At 32.2% G+C, this 21,766-nt stretch overlaps 1 protein-coding gene across 1 annotated transcript in view; it reads left to right on the top strand.

Moving 5' to 3' along the window:
* The window catches only part of LOC144855238 (plexin-A2-like), a 117,276-nt gene that overhangs the window by 45,677 nt on the left and 49,833 nt on the right, over positions 1–21,766 (top strand). The window contains exons 8-12 of the mRNA XM_078713045.1: positions 17,291–17,405; positions 19,432–19,539; positions 19,924–20,013; positions 20,865–20,961; positions 21,535–21,704. Of these exons, the coding sequence (XP_078569171.1) occupies positions 17,291–17,405; positions 19,432–19,539; positions 19,924–20,013; positions 20,865–20,961; positions 21,535–21,704 (580 nt within the window). The remainder of the gene's footprint in view (positions 1–17,290; positions 17,406–19,431; positions 19,540–19,923; positions 20,014–20,864; positions 20,962–21,534; positions 21,705–21,766) is intronic.

Genomic DNA, 21,766 nt, shown 5'->3' with positions numbered 1-21,766 from the left:
AGTTTTATCCAATTATGTGCTTACCTCTCACGATAGTAATCTATATTCATTATTTAGCTTCATAGGGAATTGTGATCTCAAATCCATGATATTGGCACGTATAATTTTTAATTATACAAGTTATTAGATTATTTTAGATAAATTAAAAACTCAAGGCATGTTTTATAATACGGAAATTAATTTCAAAGCAATTACAAAAATGTGAAGATGAGTTTAGTGGAATAATATAAAAAATAAATAATTAAAATGAATTTACAATATTGTTGGCTAATAGATATGTGATGCCGCATTGTGAAACAGTCTCGTGTTTTAGTTATACCGTTATATATATTTGAATAAGTCAGGTTTGGGCAACTTTAACAATTTATGTTGGGCCTTATGTGAAACAAGTAAAAACAACTCTTTTTTTTTATTAAGAATGCAATTTTCAGTTTTTCTTAATGATTACTTGATGTGCACTTTAAAGAACCTAGTACATCTTTCGAGACGAGTAGGGGGTGACCCTAGTTTACTAGTTCACACACACTGTCGTGGACAGATGTAATGGCGCCGTAGTTGGCTGCCGATGACATGATGTGACCCTTAGGGGAGAAGAATGTTGTTGAAAAGGTGTAAGATCTAAGTCCACAGAGCTCTGATCTTCATGAAATATTTAATATATATTGCACCATTGGGGTGCATAAACTTCAATACCCTTTGCAAGTATTGGAGAAATGTTAATCCTTTTGTCTGGCTGTGCAATATGGTCAAGGCTTGGTTATGTACATTTGACTCTATTGTTTTCGTAGCCTCCTTAAAGGAGTTCGTTTCATTGTATTGTTAAACCTCAGGAAGTGGTATGTGATCAACAGAATGTCTTATCATTCTCACCTTTGTACACTACATTTTTTTCACCTATAATTTAAAAAAAAAAGGATTTTGATGATTTTTTTTTGTGCCTAGCTTAATGTCCTATTCTCCTCCTCAAAGAGCGAGTTTAACTCGAAAAGTAGGTGGTGATGATGGAGGTTTGTAAAGATTTTTCATCTACTGTATAATGTAAAAAAATAAGGATTTTGATGATTTTTTTTGTGCCTAGCTTATGTCCTATTCTCAAAGATCGTGATGATTATAGAGGTTTGTAGAGATTTTCTCTCTTGGGGATGTTTCAAGAATGTTCTACTTTTCTAATTTTATCTTACTCTTTAAGAAGTATAGGCCTATGTCGGTTTATCCAGGTAAGTAGCCCTATAGACTAGCAACATGACAATAGCCTATTCTCTTCAAAGAGTAAGCCCTAAAAGTAGATTATGATGAAGGTGGTCTGTGGGGATGCTCTCTCTTGGGGGATATCCAAAGAATTATATCTCATTAAGAAGTATAGGCCTATGTCGGTTTATCCAGGTAAGTAGCCCTTATAGACTACCAAACTCGAAAAGATGAAGATGATGATGATGGTGGTCTGTGGGGATGCTTTATCTTGCGGGATGTTTAAAATATTTTCTAATTTTTTCATTATATCTCGGCTCACTATTTCAAGGTGGAGTATTGGCCTATGTCGGTTTATCCAGGTAAATAGCCCTCATAGAATTTAACAATTAGCCTATTCCTCTCAAAGAGCAAGCTCAATAAGTAGGTGGTGATAATGATGGTGGTTTGTAAGGATATTAGATTTATTGAAATGGAAATCTAATGTAAATCTTTTCTTTTTTGGTTTTGTTGAGAAATCAAGGAATGACTCAAAAGGAAATTTGTATCTATAACAACAACAGTCTTGGACTATAGGCTCTATCCTATGTGGGTCTACTAGAAATCTGACTATGAACTTTAACCCATTGTAGTAGATACATTTCTGATTAATAATTAAAATGAATGATTAGTTGGGGTTAGTTCTCCCTTTAAACAAGTTGCTCGTATACATGTATGAATACGGTAAAAATCCATATTTTAATATTTTAAAAATAATTTTTATGAAGCTTATCTGTTGACCATTACCTGCCCTACAAACATGAACCAGAGGCCATTCTTCAGCCGAAACTGTGTCACTAGAAAATATTATGATATCTACACAATTTTTTTTCAAACTTTCGGAAATGATTATAGTAGCGATGTTCAGGCTGGCAAAAGTTTATGAAAGCCAAATTGATAGCTAACATAGCCAGAGATGAAAAACATTAAATATAACCATGGAATAGTATTGTAGTTAATGATAAAAAAACAGATAATGAATGTTTATGAGTGCGATATTACAAATAAATTCAGGAGGTGAAAGATGAAATTCTATTTTCACAAGGCGAAGCATTATTTGTTTTATGTATAGTAACAGATCTAAAAAGAAAAGATTCATTGCAATTGTTATGTTCTACTGTTTTTGCGTAGTGTACAAAGTTCTTTATTGTGCAATGTAAGTACACATGAGCAATAGCCCTACGTCCTAATACGAAGCATGCAATGACAGAGTGTCTTGCTTAAGGATACAAGCAATGTGGCACAGACAGGGCTTGAACCCATACCTCAATCTCGCATGCAATATCTCTTTAATAGCATTATTTCCATATTGCTGCCCCGTCCATTTTTCTTATAGAAAATCACTTTGGTTGGTAATATATTAAGGCGTGGCTTTATATTCGTTCAGTCTTCATTCCAGCATTTGTACTGGATGTCTCAACATAGTACATTAGAAAAGATAACACAAAATATTGATAAGAAAAACATTAACACTTAAGTTATTCCACTGTGATTTCATTGATTTAATTAGAGACTTCAATTAATTTGATCATCCCAGGTGACATAGTGTTATGCTTACCTCATGTGCATATCAAAGATCAAACACATTTAAATTGATTGTATGTTCTCTCAACCTAAAATAATTAAAATGATTGGTTAATACCATGTTCTGATGATCATCCTGATTGGTTGCAAGAGAGCGCCAATTGCAATGTATGATTTATGTGTAAAAAGCACTACCGTAATGGTTGCCCCATTGCCTTAGAAAATACTAAGCTGGCATATTTATCAATCTTTTTGCTTAAGTCAATAGTTAAGACATGCTTAAGTGAGAGAATAAGTCACACGCCTGTATTCTCGAACCAAAGTTTAATAATAGTTTGAGTTAAAACATTGTAAATTATTAAACCAAATTTCAACCAAATCTGTGACTAAATCGCAACAATTATTATTTTGCGAAAGGCATGTTCATTGATGTCTAAAATTACAGTTATTAGGTTAATGTCATTGGTTTTGTATAAATTTATTTTTATTTTTCTAATAAATAAAACATTTGATTAAATTTTTAATTCATAAACTCCGGTTTAAATATTATCATTAATTTGAATAGGAAATGGCTATAATTCAACAACTTAAAATACATTTCTAATTCATAATTTTGATTTATGATTATTCATATTTGATCGTTTAATTTTGATCAAAGATTTATGAGAATGGCAGCATATGACGCAGGTTTCCTCTTCATGTTTGCTGCCGTGCAATAAAAAATATGCCATTTATTGATCGTATTTATAGTTAAAGTCGTGAGGACACTTTATCATATAGTTTACCACAATTACAATGCTCTTAACTTTAATTTTTACGCATAATTGATTTGCTTTTCGTTATTCGATGTTAACCCACGGAATCTATTATCGTCCTTCAGTCACGAAACATTCCTAGCGTAAATTCAATTTGTTGTTAATCCCGATTTTAATGTTAGGCTGTAAAACATGTTTCAAACTATTGCTTTCAGTGCGATGCAGACTATTAACTGTTTTTGCATGAAGTCTGTTGTTAAAAGGAGGTAATTTGATATAGTTAGCTTGTGTTTTTTAGTGTAAAACTTCACTGTATATCTAATGCTGATTTGAACAATGTAATACTGTGAATAGCTAAATAAATTGTGAACTGTGAACAGCTAAAATGAAACTGTAACAAGCCAACCAAACAACAAGAGGCTATATCTTTTAACATTACAAGCCACCCGTATTCAAGGGACACTTTATTATTATTTATTTATACTAGGTAACCTCTTCAGTCAAAGACTGTTCTCCCAGAGGGCCCAGTTATGATCAGTGGCTGTGATGTACTAGTACACTGGGGTAACCCCCTACTCGTCTTGAAAGGTGTACTGAGTTCGTTAAAGTACACATTAGCTACTGTAGATGTGTACACTGGACCTACGGTTTATAGTCCTTATCCGAGAAGACTCATTCTACCACCAGAACCATGGAGCGAGTGAGCCTCGAACCCTTGCCGATGTTATGGTTACTTTAATTACGGTTCCACTGTCTTAACTGCTCGGCCACTCAATCTTAAAGCAACACATTGTTGCATCTCCCTTCCCTCAAAAGTGGTTTTAATGTATTACTGCAGATTCATGAAACAACTGAATAAATATGAAACTTATCTAAACAAAGCCCACTAAACATTCCAAATAGATAACAGTTGTCTCCCTATTATTATGTATGTTGACTCATCTCATACCATTTGAAACCTAATACCCATTTAAGTACACTTTCATTACATATAATTCAGAAATTACAGTTTAATATACAAAAATATGTTTGTAGCGCCTCAACCTGATTCACTAATTGTCAATAGTGACTTTATTACTATTGTAGCCGAGACACTGTTCTTAATATGATAGAATTATGTGTTGCATAAAAAGTTATATGTAAATATGTAATTATCTTGCAATATGAATAATTAAATGTTCAGAAGTACTTATCCCTTGATACTGTTATTGGGTATAATACAGATATATTACTGCTTGAACAAAGAATGAGAGGAGACCTTTATTTTAAAGTTTAGAACATTTTAAAGTTTAGAACATTTTAAATAACTTTGAGGATATAGACTCAGACTGTCTTTGGGTCTGTATAGTGCCTCCCCAACTGAGTATGAATAAGTAAGGGACACCATTGTTGGTCATGAAGGTTTCCTCTTAATAGAGGTTTTAATGTACATACTATAAGGTAGTAGAAATAAGTTTATATTGTCAACAGTTCCAGTTAACAGTAAAAAAGCCATTCCAATCTAACCTTTGAAATTTACAAAGGGACCGTCTAAGAATTGTTAAGTGTGAAAGGTCTTTGATAGCATACTTGTTGAATGTTGTATTAATACAGTTACAGGTTTTCCCAGCTTGTTGTTGTTTGTGTTATTTATGATTTATCTCATTTCTAAATATAACATTTCGGGGAATCACCAAAATTTCCTAGAATTATTTTTTGAAAAAATTAAATTACGAGTTTGTTTTTTTGTTGTTGTTTGCCAATTTTGTGGCTAAAAATCTTTTGAATCGTTTTTGTTAATGATTTACGTTCAGAACAAAGTAACGAAGAAGGAAATAATTATCACTGTTTTTTCATACACGTCAAGTCTGGAATGACACTCAAACTTTTGGACCCAAGATATTGTTGACGCACCTGGAGTCCTGTTTATCATGCCTAGAATTACTGATCCTAGGCCACAGCAACGCAAAATGTTAATAAATTTGGGATGTTTCAACCCAGGAACGTTTTGTCCCAATTATTTTTGTGGGTGGAGGTGGTGATGGGTTTTGTCCTAATTTAACCAAAACAAATTATTTTTGTGGGTGGAGGTGGTGTTGGAGACGGGGGTTACTGTAGGGCAGGGACATAATTGGAAAATTTCAAGCCAGCAACAACCTCAAACTTGACATGTGTGTTTCTTAAGTTGAAAATGCGATACAGAGACTATAGCCCAGATACCCAAGTTGACCTTTAGCCTATTAAAGGGAGCATTAGTTTTTTCCATACAAATCGTTGTTTACACTAGGTCTATGGTTTTCAGTCTTTTGTTTAATAATTCTGAAAGTCGAGACCCAACAAGCTAAGAGAAAGTAAATATTTAGGAAATCACTACAAAATACAATACTTTAAATGGATGTCAATGCATAACTTTCATGTAACAGTAGCCATCTTACCGATTTCCGGGCACCTGTATTTTTTGTTAATTGAACTGTATGAGAAAAATGTTTACTGGAAAATTATGTTCTTGTGGTGAAATCACATGTTAAAAAGCCACTTATAAACAAATATAATAATAATCAATATTTACATCCGCCAGAATGGTAATGTGGTCGATCATGTGTGTTTTTGTTTGTTTGTTTCTATATTTGTTAGCAGGATTACTCAAAAAGTTATTGCCTGATTTTCATAAGATTTTAAAGTTTCATAGCTGTATGGGAACAGTCATTAAATTTTCATATGCCTTGGCGGAGGTTTGTGCTCTCTGAGTGTCCTAGTTTCTATATACAACAAATTTTTCGGAATATTTTCCAGAAAGAATTTATTTTAATATGATACTGATATTCAGTTATGAAGTACTGGTGACATACGTCGAACATTGTGTATTCTTCACTAAGTTTTTTTTCCCCGAAAAATTGAAGGAAATAAATAGATTAAAAAATAAAAGGATTTATGAATTTTATAATGTTGGAACGTTGCCCACTTGATTTAAACGGTATATCAATTTTAGATTTTTATCTATCTTCAAATAAATGGTTATTCAGCATTAATTCAACATAAATAGGCCCTCCAGCTCGAAAATTTTATATTTTGAGAGTGCTTAATATTTCATATCTCAGTTGAGATCAGAGATCTACCCACAGAGTTGATGTTATGTTCAGTAATGTACCTTTAGATTTCTAAATATTATTATTAAAACTAAAAATATTTACATTGTTGAACTATATTGGTGGTAAAAAGACATTGCTTAAAAAATGAAACCAACACTTTTATCATCAGTCAATCAAGCCATTATTTTGCATTTCAGCAAAAAGTGAATTGCACAGCAATAACCGTTTAAATGGTTTTCCAATGCACAAGCAGTATTTAACTGGTTGACAGAATTTTCCTTGTTCTTCATTTCCATGAGTTTTAAATTTTATTACACTTTTTGGGTCCTGAAGATGTCCCCTTTATCATTATACTGTTTTTCTCCGCTGTATATGTGCGGAAACTGGATGGAAGTATTTTTGACATTTGAATATTGCCCAATGCTTGTTGTTTTTCAGTTATATTGTTTATGTTTAAAGTAAAAGACTTGGATTGTAATGGCCCATGCACATATCTGATGTCATAGGTTACAGTACTTTCATTTTATGGAAATAGTCATAAAAGACATTGTGGTAATGTTTGGTTTCACTTTCATATATTAATAGTTTATTTGTTTTGATTTTATTTGTTTTGCAAGTCAAATGACTGAGTGGTTAAGGGCACCGTTAGAGTCAACAATATCGGTATGGGTTCGAGGCCAACTCGCTCGTTTTGATGTTGGAACAAGTCTTCTCAGATAAGGACTATAAACCTTAGGTCCAGTGTACACAGTTTTAACCTGTGTGTACTTTTCAAGAACCTAGTTCATCATTCGAGACAAGTAGGGGATTAACCCTCTGAACTGGTTCACAAAATGGCCCTCTGTCAGGGGGATTACCACCTATCTGATAAGACCGTGATTAATTTACTATTGATAATCCTTGGCCTAAAGACATACAAAAATAATTAATTTGAGTTGTTCATTTGTTGGATAATATATTTTTTAACACTGCGGCCCACACCTATTAGAGGACACCATATTAAATGGACACTTTTCTGGGTCCTAAATGGGTCCCTTTAAATAGACGTTCTACGATATTACATAAATATCCCTTCCCGAGTTAAAACAGAAATGTGCTCTGCAAAATTCTATACGATTGCACTAGGGACAAAGAAAACCTTGATTTAACTTCATGAATAATTCATTTTATATTAATTTTTTAATATCTAAATATTTATTAATAGGTACTTTGGAAAAAATATGCAATATAATGAATGTTTAATAATATTTCAAAGGTCATAATTCATTGATGCTGGTTTTTTTTCATTATGGATGCAATGTACTTTAAGTAAACCTTTAATTTGTCCTTGGATTATAATCTATTATAATATATTTTTTAATTTTAAATACTTAGGATATACTACATCAAATTAACGTATAGAAAGTACTGCATAATATTTTAACTAGAACTCATATTACGAACCTTGGGACCCAACTTACTAAATCGATACCGTTATTTTGAGAATTTTTTTATTATCATTTATCTTTATAAATGCTAATTATTTTAATTTAATTTTAATTGTTGCATTATTATGTCTTGTCATATTGTATTTTTGTGAGGGTCCCTAATGATCAGCTTTGGCTAGATGGACCACCCTTCTAAAATATTGTTGAAATAAATAAATATTCCATGATCTTTAAAATATATAGTAGAACCCCTCGTTTGAGACACCCCTATTCAATGGACACCCTTATTTTAAAAAGGGATATTTTCCAGTGAAATAAATAAAGGGCAATATATATGGACACCTAATCAGGGGACGTACACCCATATTAAAGGAGCACTTTTCCAGAGGTGTCCATTTAATAGGGTTCTACTGTAATTCTTTAATGGGAAAGTGGCTCCTTAATAATATAGGTGTCCCCAAAATAGAGGTATCCAAAAGAAGGGGTTGTAACGTTGGTTTGTATAATAATTATGTCTTCTTCAATATCTTTAATTACAGTTTTACCATCTAGAAACCTACCTCATAAAACAACCATTTACATAATAGCTTTTCATTGATATGCAGAATTCGGTAAAATATGGATAGCTTCTAGTTAGAGATATCATTAATTAGAGATGTCTCTAATTTGAAATAAATGATTAGTATTAGTCATATTTGGTACCGGCTTAAGTAATTACAAATGAACATTGTATCCTATTTGCCATTTGGTAATTCTAATATTAAGATATGATTTAAAATTACTGGCATTGGAGATTAGCACATCAGGGTTCTTGGTTCGATTTCTTGTTTGACTTGGTTTAAATGTCACAGTATTTTATTTCAACACAGAACACTTATCAAGGTCATTAACGATACAGTACATATAAAAGAATACACATTTACATATATATATCATTTTTTAAAACTTGATCACCAAAGGTGTTTTCTTTTTTCATCAAGGTTGTGACCACTTATGAAAATGAAAAAATACATACAGTACACATATAAAATCATGAATTCACTTATGGTTATCAATTTACCTAAATATATTAAAACAAAACAAATACATAAAATATACAATAAACATTAATAATTAAAAAAAATCATGCAAAAATTGTTTTTTGTCAAGGTCATGGAAGGCCGTAAAAAAATAATAGACAAATACAGAACTCAAAATGTTGAAACATTTTACATCAATACACATATAATAGTTATTAGAAATTGTAAAATATTATTTGTCATTAAAACATTACATAATGTTTCATAATAACTTTGATGATGAGACTTGTTTTGAATTGATTGGTCTGGCTGTTATCCTGTGACTGACCATTAAATGGAAGTGTTCCAAAAAAAAATAAAGATTTATTAATGTTTTCCTTTTGTTATTGTGCAATTTCATAAGAATAGACTAAAAAAATAAAACTGACTAAAAACGTCATGGAAAAACAAACTGAATATGTTATTAGTATATAAAAAAATTGTCATTTTACAGGTCAAACAAGTGTCATTAGAAGTTATGAAAATGTCATTACAAATAAAAAATATTGTCATTAAAAGTCAAATAAATGTCACTACAGGTCAAACAAATGTCATTACAGGTCAAACAAATGTCCTTACAGGTCAAACAAATGTCATTATAGGTCAAACAAATGTCAGAAGTAAAAAAAATGTCATCACAGGAAAAAATGTCATTACAGGTCAAAAAATATCATTACAGGTCAAAATATAATATCATTACACTACAGAGGTGAAATTACAGGTTAAACAATTGACATTGTTGATTACTATCATTTATAGAAGAAATGATCGGGAAAGACACATGGATATTTTAAATGGCCTAGTTTAATGTTTTGTCATCTGTCATTTTATACTGTAAATAAAAGTTACCAAAAATATCACTTAATAGCAAATGGTCCAATGTGAAACTTTGCGAGTCACCTTCACTGAAATGCTACTTTGATGTTTACTACCTCTGTCACCTTCTGAGAGCTTTCGTAATAAATGAAAACAAACTGTCGTTGAATTTTACATCTTATAGAAGATTTGCGAAATTATATATGACAAAGAAGTTAACACGCGTAATGAATATACAATTTACTTCTGAACTATTTCTGCGTTGTAGTTTAAAATGGACTAATCATTAAATTTAGATTCCGTTCGAGATAATGCCAGTGTTGATTACCTATCAAAATACACTGCTCGGAAGATTTTTTACAGTAGTGGTCTAGTAATAGTTTTCTACTAGTAAAGATTCCATTTGAAAAAATGGTGTGGTACTTTGTTGCTTCTCGAGTGGGATTCGAACCCATGACCTCCGGATCACTAGGCTAGGTTCAAGTGAGGAAAAACTTCTTTGAGACACTTTCCCGTAAGGTACAATATTAAAACTATACTTAGTCCGGGACATACCCGAACTTATATGACTAGATTCATCCATAACTTCCTATCTGCCATTGTGACAGCCAGTTCATCTCTCTGCATACCAGTATCCGTCTCTAATAGATCAATGTATGTGAGTTGTTTTGCAAGACCATCTTGCCACAGCAGAACATCTGAAATAATTTCTTTTTTATTGCGAAGACAGTGTCCAGTAAATGCTTGCCAGTCTTCTTATTGTTTCTGTTGTTTTTGGTATGGCAAAAGAGCCATAGTACTTCGTTACTGATTCTTTGTTGCCATTTCAATCTATGATCAACCTATATTAAGGAACATCCCGCTTAAAATGACACTTTGTTGGGTCTCAATAATCCTTTTAATTTGGAATGAAGAGGTACAAATACAAACATTGAAAAAATAAATACATAAATGGAAATTGTTTCACATATCTAGCTTATTCACATTTATTTGAAACAGTTCAAGGAAAAAACATGCATACATTTACAATAAGTTAAATGGTAACAATAATAGGAGCTGTTTCAGGGATCGGAAATAGAAGTAAAAGAACTTGTCTTATACCAACCACTAAACAGAAAAAAAAGACAAATAAACAGCTGCATTACATATCATTTGCTTATGTTATAAATATAATCATAAAGAATTCATAAATGTTTCAGATATTTCATTTCACAAATAAATATTTAACTACGGCACATTATGATTATATTTAGAAATATGTTTTTTTATCAGATTTATTAAATATTTTATATACTACTTTCCAAAATGGAGAATCATCCATATAGAAAGGTAACACTATAGACACATACAATATTATCTCTTTCCAAGTACTGCACATCAATAACATTCGAATCTTTCAACAAATGTTAATTTTAGCTATTTAATTGACATTACTGATGTTATACGTAATAACTATTGGTATGCTAAAATGATAGCAATAACACTGGCTGGATATAGTCATTAAATTGGAATACATATATATAGTTTCATTACACTGTAATTCACTCAATACGAGAGTAAATTTAGAGAACATTACCGCATACGGCGAAATTAGCTTGTACCGAAATTTAAAGTTGTCATAAAAGCGAAAGTAAAAAAAAAAAATTGTTTTGTCGGCCTAAATTTGTGTGTTTTTGTAATTGAAGTCGTTAAATTTGAATTGTTACTACATGCTTCTCTGACTGGTTAGTCTTTTTAGCCATGTATTATTATGCTAAAGAATCATGTCAGTTTATTCTTCTGCAGTTACTGCAGTACTATGATTTTTTCTGTAATAACATACGATTTTAGTTTGTTTAAATGTATTAAGTTTATGAGGCAGTCACTACAATAAACAGTGTATATGATTACTCCCAAAAAAAACTTGTTAAATAATTGCATTCAGTTTATTAAAAAATATAATGTAGTTTTACTGCAGTACCTGCAGTAGAATAATTTTGACATGGTTCTTTTAGCATTTGAATCTAAAATATCAAATTTTGTAGGTCTATCCTATAATATTAAATTGATTGACTTTTACGATCTGTATTTAAAATCAAAGAAGTAGTTCTCGTTCCAAGGTGACTCATACTGGTCTCAAAGTGGTCTTTTATTGGAGGGAAACCTGCATTTTTAAATTTCCATTAGTTGATGGTATAGTAATACACTAATGCTTATATTATAATACCCCTTTGGGTATATTAAAAATACAGATATGTTACTATACGCAGCATATTAACTAACCAGTGGATATATAGCTCGGGGATAATTAATTTTTTAATGGGCATTAAGAATAACGAAGAATAAAGTCTTAATGCGTACTGTCGTTCAAATAGCTATTGTATGTTAATAGTATGGGTGAATTTGCTGCAAAATATTGGGATGAAATGTATTAACTTTTGACATACAAATATGAAGCGGTTTTAGTGATAGTTGATTGATTTTATATACGGAGATTTTTAAATCAATCTTCAGTGCTCCCGATATAATGCGATTTTCACCCCATTTTTACTGACTTTATAGTCGATTTTAACCTGATATTCTTATTTTACAATTTTCCTGCAAGATAAATTTATTTTTTATTTAGATTTATAAATAAATTTGATGTGTTTTTCGAAAAATGTTTTCATCTGGTTTTTTATTAACTATCTGTTTATAATTCTTTATGTTAAAATACGTTATTATTTACAATGTAGATTATTTAAAATGTTGTTAACTTGGTGCACGGCTCAAAAAAAGCAAAATTAAATGTCGCCACCAAAGGCAACTTTTCTGGACGACAGCAAATAACTCTGAAGTCATAATTGAAATGTTAAATGCCTAAGTTGTACAGTACCTGAAGCTTTTGCAAAGGTGTCGTGGCCTAGACTATGAACCGCTATTGTAGAATTGTTTTTCGTTTAAAAAAATAGAAAAAAGTATCAAACAATTGTTTATAGTACCGTCTATTGTGACCCACTATCATCCAATCAAATAACAGGAATCTATTTATCATCATCTTAAACGCTAGTCGTCATTAGACATTTCACGTCTCTCTTGTGTTAGCCACTCTGTACTTTTTTTGATGTGTATGTCCGCATGTGAAAAGTTTTGTTTCTTTTTTGATGTTATATAAAGATGACTACTTTATTTTCTTTTAAATGAAAGTTATAAATAATAATACGCTGCTCATACGCAGCATTTATTTCGTCCAATAAAATCGGTAATTCTTTTCCGTACACTACTGTATATACATCTAAAATATATAAAGCAAAAACAATATACACAATTCCATAAACAACTCTACTATACACCAGATTGGAATATGTCTTTGCGACACATATTCCCATCACTATCCTATGACTAGCTTTATTATTAGACTGTGAACATGATTTTAACCATATGGAACAGATAAATTAACTATTAATTGTGATATCATTTCAAACAATGATATTGGATTCTTAAAATATTGATTTAATATAATGTGAAGCCAACACAAATCGGAGTTAATCATGATATTTTAAAAGCAATATGAAAGTGATTCAATAATGATAATAATAATCTGATTATTTATGAGTTACTTAATCAAATATTAATTTAATCAAATATAATTTATTACAAATACAATAATTAGGTGATTGTATAGTTTGAATAAAAATTGGTTGAGATTAAACACGCTGAATTGTTAAAAGTGCTTTATGATGAAGATTTTGTAGTTAACATTAACATTTTTTGTGGCAATTTTACACTACTTATACAGTAGAACCCCTTTTTTTAAACACCTCTATTCAAGGGACATCCCTATTAAGGGGACACTTTCCTCTGAAACAGATGGGGAAATATTTGTGTATATTTTTTGCATTGCCAATACTTGGATTAACCGACAATAGTCCATGCTCTCCAGAGGAGAAAAGGTCAAAGTTTCTAGAGCACCTTGGACCAGTCCACAACCACGCCCTCATGTGGGATCATCCCAATGTACCACCATCATTATCTTGATAAGCTTACTGCATATACGTACTACTTAGTTTTAAGTCAGCGTAGTTCACTACCTTGTTATTATTAGCAAGTGTGTGTTTGATTGATCCGTTTAAAACCGGGACATGTCCTAAAAAAAGGAAAGGTAAAAACAAAACGCCTTTTTTCAATTTGAATATAGACCAGGGGAATGGTGGGAAGCTACTCTGTATTTTCAGCGTTCAATATTGAATAAAGGATAGTATGGTCAAATATGCTGTACTTAGCACGCGTAGTTCAATACGTTTTTGTCTTTTTAGCAACCGTGTGTTGATTGATCCGATTAAAACCCGGGTGTTTCCTGATAAAAAGAAAGCTAAAACAAAACGCCTTTTTACAATTGGAATATAGACCAGTTTATCTAGGTTTCCAGCATTCACTATTAAATAAAGGATAGTTTGTTCAAATATGATTTGCTTATATAGTCCAAACATTATTTTTCTTGATAATTAGTAAGTGATATATCTTGTAATCATACCCTTTGTCGTCAATCACTACAGACATACAATGTTGATATTAACTACAAGTTCCGCTTAAAATCTATTGTTGACTAAAATAAACAACATAAGCGTTGATTATAAGTACCTGTTGATTGCCAGGTGCCCAGTATTTATACAATGATAAATGATATTGAAAGAGAGTCGTTGCACAAAGGAATGCGTATTAAAAGTCTGCAAAGTCCAGGGTACTCACTGTGCATACAGTACCTTGCTATTGTCTACTCACTATCAGAGGAATTTTTCAAATAATATGTTATAATCTAGCTTCAGTGTATTTGTTTGATTGGGTATATTATACTGTTTTTAATACAAAATTGAGTTACACTTTATAGTATACAATTTCATTAGGGATCATGTCAAAATTATTCTACTGCAGTAACTACATATACGTAGTGTTCGTCACCAGCAGAGGAGATTATAAACCTAATAGCAGATGATTATAAATTATAGTATAAAAATATTTTAACAAATAAACGAACCCAACAGAACTCATCCGTAGTAGAGGAGTTGCTTAATATTAGTTAATTAATACTTTGGATCTGAGGTCATCGTCTGTCATGATGGGATTGGACCATATATAGTTTGTTTCAATGTAAAACCAGCTGTGAATATTGCCAACACACTGACTAGTTCCGTGATAATCCACATGATGATTGTGGGAACTTGAACAATAATATATGTTTATATAAAGTTTGTAGTACACCACATATATTAGTTCCGAAAAGAACTGTTGAGTTTCTTGACGTTTCAATCAATATGCTTTGATCGTCCTAAACTTTATATCAACATTTTATTTCACCATGCAAACCTTCAAACAAAATAATAATATACAATGTCTTGGAAGGTCACCATCCGTCAGCATTCTGTTGCAGTTCCAGACCCCTACCTAGGTGACCAGAGCCGGATGAAGATGAAGAAGTTTATGAGGCAATCACTGCAATAAAGCAGTGTGTGTGTGTGTGTGATTACCTAGAAAAAGCTTGCTATTAGAATAAATGATTACATAAACAGGTTAAAGAGTAACTGCCACAGAATAATGTTGACATCATCCCTGATCTCTACTGAACAGATAGTACCTGTGTGAAAAATGTTGCATGTTGTTCTTTTGTGGGACTTGGCATATGCAGATCAAACCTGCTGTAATCAATCAAGATACTTTTTACAAGGGTTAAAAGGAATATGTTTCAAAGGGGTTGTCTGCACAAAGGGGTAGCAAAAAAGAGCAGTTTTTGGTTCACATGTCAAGTAGTGAGTGCGGTTTAAGACCGTGGGACTGTAATTACATAGCCAAACATCGGCAAGTGTTCGAGGCTCACTCGCTCCATGTTTCTGGTGGTAGAACAAGTCTTCTTGGATAAGGACTATAAACCATAGTTCCAGTGTACACATCTAGCTCATGTGCACTTTAAAGAACCTAGTACATCTTTCGAGGCAAGTAGGGGGTTACCCGGTGTACTAGTACATCACAGTCACTGATCATAATTGGGCCCTCTGGGAGACCAGTCTTTGACCCAAGAGGTCACCCAGTATAAATAAAATATTTCAAAAAAGTCTTGGAAGGAGTCGTAGACTGTCTAGGGATATCTCACTAGATTTCACCTGTTTCAAACCAATGAAATGAAAAATTACTACTATAAAAAATGAAGGACGTTTACTAGGCAATTACACCCCTACGTCCGTCCTGTCCAACGCCACAGTTTTCATCAAAATGCCCTTAGACAATTCCAATGATTCCTAAAGTTTGCGACTAAACATGATATTATTCATTCTAGACAAAGTAGTGTATCACTATCAATGTGTGCACCATCAAGTACTATGCTGCTATTGCACTGTGTTCAGTCAACCGTGTAATGCCATTAGACACTTCATTAATACAGTGAAAGAGGCCTAGCTGCGAGATATTATTTTTGTGGTGTTTATTTGTTTCTTAATGTGTTTTTGTTGTAATTGTGTTTGTATTTTGACTGTCTATGAATTATATGATTGGCATTCGTGACCTTTGACTTTTAATTTTTAGATCTATAGTCAGGGAAATTTCATTTCTAAGTATAATCATACAGAGATATATATAGTATTTGGTGTTTAATTTCTATTTTTTCAAAGGCCAACTAGAATAGTTCGGTGTTGATGTTATACAAACCATGATATCCTAAACCGGCATTACAAACTGTTTATAAAATATTATTTATTTTAGTCAATGTTGTCTTTAAACTAGTTAGTCTAATGTCATACACATCGTTATTTCTGAACTAGGCTGCGGATTAGCGGAAGATTTCCTTTATGGCTCGCACCTCAAATTTAGATACACAGTTTAAAGTTAGCGCTATTTACCATACGCGACATACACTTTTGGATTAGGAGCATAAAAGATTTACGCCTTGCAACGGAAGATTATATTATGTAAGCAGTAAGAGGTCCGTTAACAAAATCCTACTTAATATTGACACTGACAAATAAACAACCATGATCAGTGATGTATTACAATGCTAGGCATTACGAAAGTTAATCATGATTGTCTGAACACCATGACTTACATTGGATTATCATACACTTGGCTTTAGATAAGAAACCTTAACAACACAAGTCTGAACATAGTGTTAAATTTTCATTTTGATCAATTCCTTTCTGAACACAGAAATGCTTTATTTGTTTATCATCATCATAAAATAACAACAAAATCTTCTTATTGTTATTTTAAAGAACACATAATAAATTGTAGAAAAATGTATTTACTAACTGCATTATGGGAATATGTTTCCATACGTGTTTGATCCAAAAATGATATAATAATATGTACAGCGCTTAGGGGTTTCTCAACATTAGGTGCTTTATAAATCCAGGATATTATTATTATTTTTACAGCATGCTTTAACTTCAATTGCAATTTTGTTTCTCCAACAGATGTTCCAGTTGTGTTGAAAGTGGATGGGGTTGTGACTGGTGTGTTCTCAGCAACTTGTGTACAATAGACCAAACAGAGTGTAAAGACCAATCCATAGTTCTGCAAGGAGAAAACGTAAGATAATGCGTTTCTACAGCTCTGTCTACACTCTCAAACTTTATGTGATTTGCCCATATATGGACATGATGATGTCATATCACTACCATATTTGGGCATATCACAACCGTATTTGGGCACATCACACTAGTTTGATAGTGTAGACAGAGCTTAACTGGTTGTTGAAATAGGTGCAATAGGAAATTGTTGCATATAGTTTATTGGTACTTGAAAGTACAAGTACCGTTAAAACAATGAATATTGTTCCTGTTCAGTATTATAAGCTGAAAAACTCTACTAGAGTATAACAGTTTGTAGAATGACATAATATGATTCTGAGATATAGTATATCCAAAAAAAATATACTATATATTAATCTAGTTGAGAGTCAACTAGGCATTATTATTTAGGGCGCCATATGCTGTTTAGGACACCGTATATCTTTTTTAGTATTTTGAATCATTTTCGAGGCTAAGCATTTCTTCAATTTGGAACGCGGAGTAGAACACTCGTACTATAGGTTGATTTTTTAATGCATGGCAGAAAATTCTCAAATTGAACATGCATTAGAACCATTAATTATCACCATTAGATATCACTTTTCTGTTAGATAGAACTAATACCGAACGGCATGTAATGCTTAATTAACCAATCAAATGGCAAAGGATATCACGTTTTTAAATATTTTATAAATATAAAGTAGGAACAAGCTCTTAAAATTTTAGCCACGTTATATTTTACTGTTTCGACTACTATACATTTAAGATACCTTTTTCCCACAAGCAGGTGATACAAATAATTTTACAAAGAAGTTTGACAAATAATTTATGTGTCCTTTTCTTGACTTTTATTTTATACAAAATGTATGTTACAGTGTTCTTATACAAACAGCTGGAATTTATTCTAATAAAGAATTTTTCACATCATATTAATTCTGACTTGATGATATATTACACCGCAGAGACCTTTCTCTCTTAAATAATCTATTGATTATAAAATAGACAAACGGCTTAAGATGAACTATAATTATGAACATTTATAGTTTTTCATCATATCTGTCTGAAAAAAAAATGATAGCCATTTATATTTTATGTACTTCGATTGGAAAGTTTAGATTTCCCAGCGGAGCCGATGATAATATAAGCATTAAAGCAATTTATATGAATGAACATTTATCAGGCCACATTAAGCTCGAGGTCTACACTATCAAACTAGTTTGACAAAAAAGTGTGATGTACCCAAATATGGTAGTGGTATGATAGTATATATGGGCATCACATTTTTTGTCTCATAAAGTTTGATAGTGGGGACAGAGCTTTAGATATATTTTGCCCATGTCAATTGCTGCTCTATAATTGTTCTCGTCTTTGCTTAACAGTGCTCTTTGTGTGGTCTATATAATTTGTCAGGCTATCTTTACAATGTTTTTAAGCATTCGGAACAGGCTGCTGGCACAAGCGAAACAGAACATCCTCGGATCTAGTCAGCCATTTACAAAAATTTTATGTCACCAAATAATAAATTAAATTTTTGCGAAAAAAGTAGCATGGATAGAAATCTCATAAATTCTTTGTTTCAGAATGTAAAAAGGTTCTATGCTGCTGGCATCAGAGAAGAAAATCTTCGGATCTAGTTATCCATTTACGAAATGCGAATGCCACCAAATAAAAAATTTAATTTTTGTGATAAAGTAGCATAGATATAACTCTAATAAATTCTTTGTTTTAGAATGGAAGAAGGTTCTCTGCTGCAGGAACTGGAGAACCAGAAAATCCTCGGATCTAGCCAGCCGTTTACGTTTGAATGCCACTAAATAATAATTTCAATTTTTTTTGTGTCCTTGTGTAGCCCAAGGAGTAACACAAACAATATTAAAACTCATCTGCATTGCATAATAATATCAGATTGCAGATGGTCATGTCCGCAAATGGCCCCAGGTCTAATGTTCTAAATAAACTCCTGGGTGTGTGCATTGATACTAAATGTCACAAATTAAAAGTATGTTTCATTTATAAAAATTCTCTTTGTTTTATATTTCGTAAAGGCGACCTCGTCAGCCCGGTGCCCACAGATTGTTAGTGGGCAAAGTCAACAGCTCCATGTTGGTGTGCCTGATGAATTCGTCATCAAAACAGTCAACGTCCCAGAAATAGTAAGTTAATTTAATATCCTAGGCAGAAATACATTAGAACCTCTTTATTTAACGCTCTGTATCTTAGACCATAACCTACACTTGCATGATACAGGCACCACATGTGATACACATGAGTTGCTGTACTACCGATATTCCTATGATACTTGTAGATTTGCCTATAGTGTTATATAATGGCCCTCGTTTGTTTAACCAGAAAGGGCAGGCATTTTCTTTATACAGGGCGACAATTGTATTTAACTGTAGAGTAGCTTTGCATCAGGGAGTTTTGGTCAGATATTTGCCCTACTCTGACGTAATTATTTATATTATTATAACTAAGTGCATTGAGAATAATAATACAGATATATGGAATGAAATTAATTTCACTTTTGTTTGTCCCAGGTATCAAATTTTTATTGCCAAGTGGACAGACTGCAATCAAAACTGAATGCGAAACGTAAAGGAGATGACATCATTTGTGACCGCAAGGCAGTAAGTACTTAGGGCTTAGGATGTGCAGTTGAAAGAGTCGTGAGTTACAATCCTGGCATTGAACCCTGAACCTTGGGATTGGAAGAAAGCACGTTAACAATTTGTAGTTAACCAAGACAATTGAATGTAACCCAGGTTTAGTCTACAACTTACTCAATAATAAATTATTATACCTAAATTCATTTATCTATTTTTTAATTGAAATTTAATAACTTTATTCATGCAAATTTCTAAATTCAAAATTTCAAATTTTTGATTGAAATTTACATAACTTTATTTATGCAAATTTCTTTTCAAAAGAACTATGTTTTATTCATTTAGAATACAATACAAAGTTATTTATATTTTATTATTCTGTTTTAATACACTATATTATTAAAGCAACTCTTTTTGCAACGAATCTCTTAGTTTATATCATAATACCCCTGAGGATAAAATTCCTGTTTGCAATTTTGAAATATTAATGAAGGGATATTTCATATTTAGTGTTATAAGGTTTAGAGAGATTCTAGTGCCTGTCAATACAACATGTTTAAATGTCAAAAGTATTACTAATGTATGCACTGCACAGTATGTTTGGCACTATGCTATTAATGGTTTAGTGACTTGTTGCAAGTATAGCTTGCCTACCTTCAACAGGGTCTTAGGTCCGGTTTTTATTGCTAGTCTATCATAAAATAGAACCTCTTTTGGAATAAAGGGTACCCTGGGTTTCAATATTTATTTTATTCATTTAAAATCTATTGTTAATAATTATACAAATAATGAATGTTTTTTTAGTGGAATGGAGAGAATATTAACAATCTTAATAAATACTAAATAAAATTCATTTAAATAATTTTTTTTGTTAGTATGAATATGCTGAGGATGTACAAAACATAACAACTAAAGTAACGGTCCTTTGGGTAATTGAAAATGTCGATACCATCATTGACAATGAATACAATGGTACGTATATTATATTTATATATTTATATTCAACTTTCTAATACGATAAACCCCTACTGTACTTTGAGACTTAGGACACCCATAATTGGGGGACACCTATAATTGGGGAACACCCATAATCAGGGGACACCCATAATCAGGGGACACCCCTATTAAGGTCTGGATGTAGCTTGGTTGATAAGCAGTACTGAAGTATGAGGATACGCCCTCGCCGCTAACCAGGATTTGAACCAATGAACTGGTTAGCACAAGTTGATTCTCGGCCTTCTTAGAAATATGGGTTGTTTCACACGAATGTGTCCTCTTTCAAAGATGAGCAGTAACGGTAAGCGGAAAACCACGTAGCTTGCCCCATGTAGAATCTGTATCTCTCCTGAAACCGCCCCTCCGCTCCACATTGTGTGCAGATGTTCATAATTAGGAATATAGATTCTATATTTTTATTACCGTTACCACTCGCCTGTGTAAATTGGCCTTAATAGGGGTGTCTTGAAGAAGGCCTACTGTAATATCCTGAAGTTTAACTATCATTTATGTATAACCATTGTGTTTAATTTTCTAATACTCTCTTAGTTACGCTATACAATTGTTCAGTTGAACGACCTGATTGTAGTAGATGTCTGTCCAACATCACGGCTGAACCATCTCTCGACTGTGTGTGGTGTGGAAACGGAAAAGGTTGTACAGTTAGCAATCTCTGTTCTAACGAAGTTGATGTCTGCCCAGCACCGAAAATTACTAAGGTATGAATTGTTTAATCTGTGTCGTAATCCTGAATAGCGAAATGCTACACTCATTGCAATAG

The sequence above is a fragment of the Antedon bifida genome, chromosome 11 (assembly GCF_963402885.1).
Source record: "Antedon bifida chromosome 11, ecAntBifi1.1, whole genome shotgun sequence".
Lineage (NCBI taxonomy): Eukaryota > Metazoa > Echinodermata > Crinoidea > Comatulida > Antedonidae > Antedon > Antedon bifida.
Note: the sequence above shows the minus strand (reverse complement) of the source record. Positions and strands in the feature narration are given on the sequence as shown.